The sequence below is a fragment of the Macrobrachium nipponense genome, chromosome 40 (assembly GCF_015104395.2).
Source record: "Macrobrachium nipponense isolate FS-2020 chromosome 40, ASM1510439v2, whole genome shotgun sequence".
Classification (NCBI taxonomy): domain Eukaryota; kingdom Metazoa; phylum Arthropoda; class Malacostraca; order Decapoda; family Palaemonidae; genus Macrobrachium; species Macrobrachium nipponense.
The window spans coordinates 38,805,359-38,814,824 of record NC_061101.1 but is presented as its reverse complement, the minus strand read 5'-3'; the positions used below and the strand labels follow the sequence as shown (position 1 = coordinate 38,814,824).

General features: G+C 34.2%; 1 protein-coding gene across 1 annotated transcript in view; it reads right to left on the bottom strand.

The window, feature by feature from the left end:
* Positions 1–216: 216 nt before the first annotated feature.
* The window catches only part of LOC135212097 (urea transporter 1-like), a 44,584-nt gene continuing 35,334 nt past the window's right edge, over positions 217–9,466 (bottom strand). The window contains exons 7-9 of the mRNA XM_064245478.1: positions 3,372–3,556; positions 2,744–2,881; positions 217–649 (exon numbers count right to left, since the gene is read on the bottom strand). Coding sequence (XP_064101548.1) covers positions 626–649; positions 2,744–2,881; positions 3,372–3,556 — 347 coding nt within the window. The 3' untranslated portion in view covers positions 217–625. The remainder of the gene's footprint in view (positions 650–2,743; positions 2,882–3,371; positions 3,557–9,466) is intronic.

Below are 9,466 nucleotides of genomic sequence, written 5' to 3'. Positions count from 1 at the left end.
TAAAGTCAGTAGTATGTTATATTAATTTTATCTTTTTGAAACAATTTGATTCTCTCGTTTCCATGAATTTATAGTGGTGTAATGCTGGATATATTTAGGTGAATTCTCTCTTGTAATTTGTGAAGCTATGTACTTGATGAAGGAATAGGTATGCTGAGTTTTGGTTTAGTATGGGAGGAATGATATAAACCAATTGAATTCATTAAGGTAAATAAGTTCTTGGTCGACCTTTCATTTATATTTTTCTTGCTCATATTTGCTACATCACTTTTTGCATATAGAATATTCTTACAGCTAATGTTTGGAAGATCTTGAATAGGACTTTAGCCTAGTATGCTTTGTCAGAGTTTGGCCTCAGACTTTTGCAGAGTTTAGCCTCGGATAAAGCATAGTTTTTACGTTGATATAGTAGTAGGGGATTCCAGAATTAATCCAATCGGACCATTGGAGTCAGATTAGACTTGCCAGAATGTCAGTGAATCGGCCTTTAACAGTATCACTTGATTCTTGCATCAACAATTATAGTGAATATTTTGACATGTCTTGGTGTAATTCTTGTGTAATTCATGTTAACTTAAAATTTGTTGCTGAACTTGCATAGTATGTTCTCGTTGGCGTGACTGGTCTAGTCGTTGATACCCTCAGACGTCTGCAAAAAAGGAAAATGATTATTTGTAAGTATACTGGTATCAGAACCTAATGAAAACAGTTGCATCTACTTTCTGACTAATTGTACTTTCTTTGCCATATCATTAGTGTCGTATATGTTTACAACTTTTTAAAATTCCATCATGATCGTCATTGCCTACAATGCTGTGTGATATAAAGCGCCTCGGTGAAACTCCTTCGGTTATGTCTTTCATACGGTTCATCTTCACAGACCTTCACTCACCTTCAGCCTTCTTTCTCATAGTTTCCATCCAAATAGGTTTGTTTCTTCCCACTCATTTGGTGCCAACAGTAGCTTAGCTGACATTCTTATAGTACGATTCTCCTGAGGGCTGAATGAAGGACTTGTCCAAGCCATATCCATCATTTTTTATCATCATATAATTTCCCTTATGGTATCATTCCTCATTATTTCCTGTTGTCTGACTGTTAATATTGTTCTTAAAACTTTATTTTCGAATCGGCAAAATCTTTTCGATAGTTTCACTGGTATACGATGATTCATGTCCATATAGTACAGATCATAAAGAGACTAATGCATTATCTTATTTTTGTCCATTGTTTGAGTTGCTTTTTCTTAGACTTACACCTAGTGCCAACTCTAGAGAACCCTTACTGGATATCATTGTTCTTTAATTTTGGAAAGATTCAAATTCATTAATTCTTTGTCCATCTAATGTTATTTTGTTGCCATATGCGTACTCTGTTCTTATTCCATGTTCCCTAGATTTATCTCGACTTCCGTCTCTCTAGATATATGGTGCATTCCGTTAACCAAGTGTTTTGAAGATTAAAACGGCATAATCTGCCTATTCCAAGTCTCGAGTTTCTATCGTTACTCCACTTCACCAAATGTTTTTTTTTATATAATCCATGAAAAGGGCAAATAGCAACAATAAAATAACATTCCCTTGTAGCACCGACCTATTTACGGTAAATTCTTTTGACAACCCCATCAGAACTTTCCATAATACTGGTTTATGGGCTCTGTCAAATGCCTTCATGTAAACAACATAGCCAGCCTAAGGTGATTTTCAAATTCGCACACAGCTGTGCAGTATGTCTTGAACTGTGTAACTCCTTCCTTTTCCAAAATCAGATTCTTCATCTCTAAAGCATTTCTCAGTTTCTATCTCCATTTCTTTTGTGAAAAAGCATACTGAACATTCTCATTACAACCAACGCAAGCACAGTTTCTCTATAGTTACCACATTCAGTTAGGCCACTGTTCTTTCGTACTTTTTTGCTAATTTCCAATCATCAGGCTGTTTTTACATTCCATATTCTGTTAAACAACCAAGTTAATTGTGGGCGTTACAGTTTCAGCTAAAATCATATTGGTGATGATTTTATCATAAGCTATTTTTTTCTTATCTTCTGAGTTTCTTATATTGATTCTAGTTTCATATGCCAAATTAATCGTGATATCACAAGAAATTTATTCCATCCAGCATTGTCTTTTGAGAGGTATTTTCATTTTTAAATAGATATTTCATTAATAATTAATGTGGTCTGCCCTAACACCAGTGCAGTGATCTCCCTGTTTGTCCAGATGTACTCTTGTTGTGGTCTTCGTTTGATTTTTTTTTTAACTAGAATTGAGTACTTAGTACATTCTACTGTTTGTTCTTCATATTCTGCCTGAAATTTGTCTACATTTATAATTTGCTTTTTCTATGTATTGTATTCTAAGTTTGTGTTAACCCATATCCTAGTACTTGTTTTGCTGGTGATTGATATAAATTTCCTGTAGCTAAACCAGGCCTCATTGATTGTCTGCTTTTCAAATATGGTCTTTTAGAACCACAGATCTATCTCGACATTCAGTTGCAAAAGCCTTTCAGTATTCCATCTTCAAGATGTTTTACTGTATTAAGCCTCATTACTCTATGTCAGCTTTTTGCAAGGTGCTTTTAACTTCAACTTTAGGTTTTGTAGTATTAAGTTGGTGATCACTGCTGATATATGCTCCTTTGAAGTTTTACCATTCCAAAGTGTTCTTTTTCTGTTTCTTTAAAAGTTTAAGTTATTTGTCATTATGCATAAATCATAGGGAAAGGAGTAAATACTGTACCTCGAGATAAAGAGCAAGATGATGTTCTGGGTATGTAGGGTTCGCAACTCTCTGGCTTCCCATTCCTGCGTTCGTAGTTAGAGCCAGAAACAAAAGTGAGCTTAGACAGAAAGGGTATGTGAATACTGGGAGGTTATTCTGTACAATACAAGAGAGAAAGAAGAAAATTAGTTGGCTGTAAGATATTGATTTATAATTAATAATACGGATTAATTTTGCTAAGGCTTACAAAAAAATTATTGAAAAGTAAACGAATCTCATCTTTCTTTAGGTTTGAACGGAAAACATATATCCTTGTTGATTGTGTTGCAATTATGTGCAAGCTTGTATCATTTTACAGAAACTTTTGTTTTCTAAGGTATCAACTATGTCGAAAGTAACAAATGGAGAAGCATTCGTTTACTAATTAATGATAAACTCTTGGGGTAGTTTAGAAGAGAAATGTTTCTTTTAAGATAATTTAGTACGCTCAGCACCTCAAGTGAATTCTGAAGTATTCTGTTTATTGTTTTTAGATTCTTGTTAACATAAATTTGATTTTGCATAAAGTAACATAACATATTTTTACAAATATTTGTCAGTAGTAGCATACGTTCACTTATTGGGGGTTGATAGCCTTACAACTTACCGCTGAGAATACAGGAACGATGGCAGCCTGAAGACAAGATGTAAAGACGGCGTTAATGGCTGCCATGATTATCATCTTTGGGTTTGGCACCATAAAGAAAGTTATACATGCTGCTGATAAGAATCCATTGTAGCCCCAAACACCTGCATACACCAACGTGTAAGGCGCTGATGAAACTGCTAATGCTGTAATGAAAGACATTTTCCATAAATATCTCTCTCTCTCTCTCTCTCTGAGATACGTAGAAATGGCAAAAAGGGTAGGATGGGAAACGACGGCCATAATAACAGGTAAGTGTGAATATAGGTGAAATACAGGATGAATGACTCGTGTGCATGTGTGTGTGTGTGTGTAGGTGTTTGGCAGACTACTCTGTCAAACTAAATTCGTTTTTGCGAATCGTCATTTAGTGTTATAAGCACTTTGTATATCATTACCGAATTCTATTGTCTAGATTGTCTCAATTTGCAAAAACCTGATCTTTTTATGTAAGCTTAGACTGTTATCTTTGGAAATATGCCCTTGCTTCTGTTCCCATTTGAGTTTGGTCTTCCTGGTGCTACTGTGACATTGCTCGTATAAGTTAGTATTTGCTTGAGGAACTTGTACCCGTTTTCTTTAATTTTATGTAATAGCAAGAGAACTCTTTCAATGGGTGACTTTTTACTTGTTTTGGCCATTTTGCCAGTTTTTGTTTTTAACCCTTAAACGCCGGAGCAGTAAATAAAAAAAATGACTCCCGTATGCCAGAGGGGTTTGAGAGTGAGCGCGTAAGCGGAAAAAATATTTTTTTCAAAAAATCACAGCGCGCTTAGTTTTCAAGATTAAGAGTTCATTTTTGGCTCCTTTTTTTGTCATTGCTTGAAGTTTAGTATGCAACCATCAGAAATGAAAAAAATTATCATTATCATATATAAATAATGCGATATATGATAGCGCAAAAACGAAATTTCATATATAATTGTATTCAAATCGCGCTGTGCGCAAAACGGTTGAAGGTAACAAGTTACTTTTTTTTTCGTTGTAATGTGCACTAAATTGCGATCATTGTGATATATAACACATTGTAAAACGATAAAAGCAACACAGAGAAAATATTATCACAAAATAATGCATGAATTCGTAACGCGCTTACGTAAACACATATTTTTTTCAAAAATTCACCATAAATCTAAATATTGTCCTAGAGACTTCCAATATGTTTCAGAATGAAGAAAAATGATTGAATATTACTATACTGTAAGAATATTAGCTTACAAATGCAGTTTTCGACCATATCTGACGAGCTAAATTTGACCGAATGTCGAATTTTTTATATATATATTTTTTTATATGCAATTATTTCGGAAATAAGAAAAGCTACAACTTTCAAATATTTTTCGTTTTATTCTACATGAAATTGCGCACATTTTCATATATAAAACTATGAAATGCCTAATATGAAACGGCGGAGCAAATATTCCGAGAATGGGACTTACGCATTTCGGAGATTTGTGGCGGAGAATCCGCGCGCGGAGGGAAGGAAAGTTTTTTTTAAAAAGAAAATTCACCATAAATTTAAATATTGTGCTAGAGACTTCGAATTTGTTTCACGATGAAGATAAATGACTGAATATTACTAGACTGTAAGAGTTTTATCTTACAATTGCGTTTTTCGACCATTTCGGTAGAGTCAAATTTGACCGAATGTGGTTTTTTTTTCTATTTATCGTGATTTATATGCAAATGAGAATAGCTACAACCTTCAACTATTTATTGTTGTATTATACATGAAATTGCGCACATTTTCATATATAAAACGTTATGTAACGGCTAATTTAAAATGGTGCAAACATTACCACAATCGCATGTATGATTATTTTCGGAAGAGTTACCGCGCGGACGTAAGGAAAAAGTTTTTTCATAAATTCACCATAAATCGAAATATTGTGCTAGAGACTTCCAATTAGTTGCAAAATTAAGTTAAATGATTGAATATTACTAAAATATAAGAGTTTGAGCTTACAATTGCGTTTTTCGACCATTTCGGTAGAGTCAAAGTTGACCGAAGGTTGAAATTTTGGCACTTATCTTTATTTATATGAAAATATCTTAAAACTGATAAAAGCTACAATCATGAGTATTTTTTTGTTGTATACTACATAAAAATGCGCACATTTTCATATATAATACTCTATGTAACGGCTAATTTAAAATGGTACAAAAATTATGTCAAAGTGACGAAATAATTTCAGAGATGTGTCACAGATACTTTTTAGTGCGGCAAGAAAGAAATTCGCGCTTGCGCGCCTGCGTAACGATTGTAAACAAAACAACACCTTGATCCGTGAACTCCCAGCATCCCCCAAGGCGCGTGATTCAAGAGTTTTTGGCTGGTAGGCCTAAAAGTATTTTTCCGCGAATTTTAAAAAAAACTTTTGTATGTCGACGTAAAATACGTCCAGTCGGCGTTTAAGGGTAAATATCATTTACGGTTGTATTTTCTCTTTAATGTTTTGTTAGCTTTAATAACCTTGCATTTCATTTATGTTTACAGTTTTGGTCTATCTTTTTATTTGTATTATATGTACATTGTTCAGTAGTTATACAATGCATTTCTTTGTATTTTCAAACCATGACACTTCGTTTGCATTGGCTTCAAGCGTTTATAATAGGTGTGATACACAGCGAATATGAATAAAATGATATTTAAAGGTACACATAGAAATTTTATTTTATAGTAGGATTCTGGAGCAGATTGATAATTGGTGTAGTGAGCAATATGTGATGATGAACTAGTGCAAAACTAAAACGGTTTTGATAACCTGATCGCGTGAAAAGGTGCTACAGTATAATGGATAATTACATTGCAAATAACTGCCTTTGTCTTCACACTTTTTCCCGGTAATTTATACACACACATTATATATATATATATATATATATATATATATATATATATATATATATATATATATATTGTATATTTGTGTGTGTGTATATAGACCTAGAGAAAGCATACAATAGAATCCCAACAGAGGTGATGTTTTATTGTTTGACGAAAACGAAAGTCCTGGAAAAGTAATAACAACCATTGGGGAAGCAGAAAACTTTGAAGTTAGTGATGGATTACCGCCGAGGTCAGCATTAAGCCTATTTTTGTTTGTGCTGGTCATGGGTGTGTTAAGTGAAGAGATCAGGAATGAAGAGCTGTGGGAGTTGTTGTATGCCGATGATCTGGTGAAAATGAGGAGGACCTACAGAGAAGGGTTGGAGAGTGTCAGGAGTCTTTAAAGAGGGGTGGCTCAAAGGTGAATGTGAATAAAACAGGTTTTGCTGAGCAGTAGGGGAGATAGAGACAGAATGTTAACACAAAAAAGAAGGGGCTCGATTATAAAATAGGCAGAAAAGTTTAAATACTTAGGATCTACTTTAAGCCAAGAGGGAGGATGTGAGGCTAAAGTTTACAGTAGGATAAAAGCTGCATGGGGGCAGTGAAGAGAGGTAACTGGAGTAGTATGTGATAAGAAAATGCCAATCAAGCTAAAAGTTGCGATCTATACAGTGATAAGACCAGTGTTAATGTATGGAGCGGAAACATGGACTCTTAAAAGAAAAGAGGAAGTAAAGCTTGAGAGAACAGAGATGAGAATGCTGAGGTGGACTATTCTTAAGAGATTGGAAAATGATGAAATAAGAAGGGCAGGCTTAGTAAAGATGACAGAGGTGATAAGAGAGCCACGATTGAGATGGTATGGGCATGTATTCAGGAGGGAGTGAAGAGGGCTTGGGAAGAACCTGTTAGAGGAAGAAGATCGAGGGGGAGACAGAGAATTAGATGGTGAGATAAAGTGAAGTAAGATATGGAGAGAAGAGGTTTGGTGGAGGATAATGCCTTTGTTAGAAGGCAGTGGAGAAGCGCATCAGGTAACCGACCCTTAATGTAGGGATAACAGTGGCAAAGAATATATATAAATATATATATATATATATATATATATATATATATATATATATATATGTGTGTGTGTGTGTGTGTGTGTGTGTGTCGCGTATATATAGTATATACAATACTATATATACTTACATATATACTGTATATAATGGTCAGATTGGATGAAGGGACTGTTGAGCCAGCACTAATCAGTGAATAGAGTGAGGGACACCTCTTTCCAAGCCAACTGGCCTTTCAAGAACATAATTTTCTGGCGGTATAGTGCCTGGAATTCGAGTTTGCCAGTCACATAGTTCCTTTTTCTTTTGCTATTCCATTTTCCGTGTTTCCAATACAATTGTCTTACAGACCTGACCTTGTTATTATTTGTGTTCATAACTGAATTCAACAGTTATACCCAAGGATCCGTTGGCACCATCAGTGCATCCTTGAACACTTAATTGCGCTAATTTCGTCAGTTAATCGCATGCATGATCCATTGCAGATGAAGTTTTCTTGCTGTGGACCCTTTTGTTTCGATTGTGCTTTTATTGTCGTGTTGAACCCCCTGAAATATGATTCACGGTGCCCTTGATGTGAAATCCCGCCATCCAGTTGTCACCTGTTCATCTTAATTTAGTATTCCAACAGGATCCCATTTATCTGTCCTAATTATTCCCATCTGATTTGTGTTGTAAATATATGTGATTTTAGTTATCCCAAAAGTTTATATAAAATCCCCCTTTCTAGTAAAGGCCTTCAGCTCCATTTCTTCTATGTTCTACCAACCCTGGAATTCTAGTCAGTTTGCATCATCCCTTGTGGTAAGTCCCCATCCCGTGTTTAGAATGTAAGCACATACACACACAGATATATATATATATATATATAAGATATATATATCTATATATATTATATATATATATATATATATATATATATATATATATATTTATTTATATATTTATATTTTGAGGGCTAGAGTTTGATAATAGCATTAATTAAAACTACTGGAAAGGACCTTAACATCCGGTAGCGAGGAAGTGCTGCAACTTAGGTTAATGGCACAGTATGTTTTGGTTCGACATATTGCTGACGAGATTTCTGTGTAGTTGTATGAAGCAAGTAATCGTGGAGGCTTTCTGCGTAGTGGGTGCATCCATGATCTAGTAATAGTGTGAAAGTAACACTACCATTGTCTCTTTTCTGGAGCTACCATATGCCTAAAAGAAACAGTTTAATTGTGTTGTATGTGTGTATATATATATATGTATATATCTATATATATATATCTATATATATATATATATATATATATAGTATATATATATGTTTCTTTCCTTTTACTGTAAACTACGGAAATCTTACTAGTTCTGCTGTCGATGTAGAATTAAGAGACTGGCTGTAATGTTACTCAGAAAGTTCCCTTAGTCTCAACTGTTGTTCATTTAAGTATGTATATATTTTGTTAGTTGTTTACCATTTCCATCTATTTTACGATACTCAGTAATCCATCCTTTTTAAGTATGGATATTCATTTGTGTGGGAGCTTGCTTAGCAAGTTTGTGGTATTCTCTCTTCTTTCAATAGACTGTGCGCTTGGCAGCACTAACAGTAATAACCTTATTTGTGGAGTTGGTGATGTCATGAAACTGGTCAATTTTTTTTAATATTTATAAATTGATTTAAAAGTATATATGAGAAAATTATCCGCTGGTATGGGTCTGTGTAAGTGAAGTTGACATAGAAACTGAAACATATCCTTTGATTTGCCAATTGATAAAGTTATCTTATTATTGTTAAAAAGGAAAAATGTTTAATTATGGCCAATGTAAAGATAAATTTTTGGTCCATATATTTGAGAGAATGGTGTACTTGTTGGCATAGTTTATTTGTATATATGTGTAAACTTTATAGGTGGTCAGTGCTGACGTACAAAAAGAAACTTTTAGTTGTTTGTGTGAGTAGGGGTTTTTGCAGGAAAATACTGTATAATTAGATGTTTAAATCTCAGCTCTCTTTGAATAATAATATACTCTGTCTTCATAACAAGGTATTCCCTTATTTGATCTGTCGATAATTAATTCACTGGTAGGTGAAAGTGGGGTTAGTATTACCAGTACAGTTGGGTTGGAGGGATATTCTTTTTGAGCATGTTAATCTTGGTGCAACCTTGTTAGTC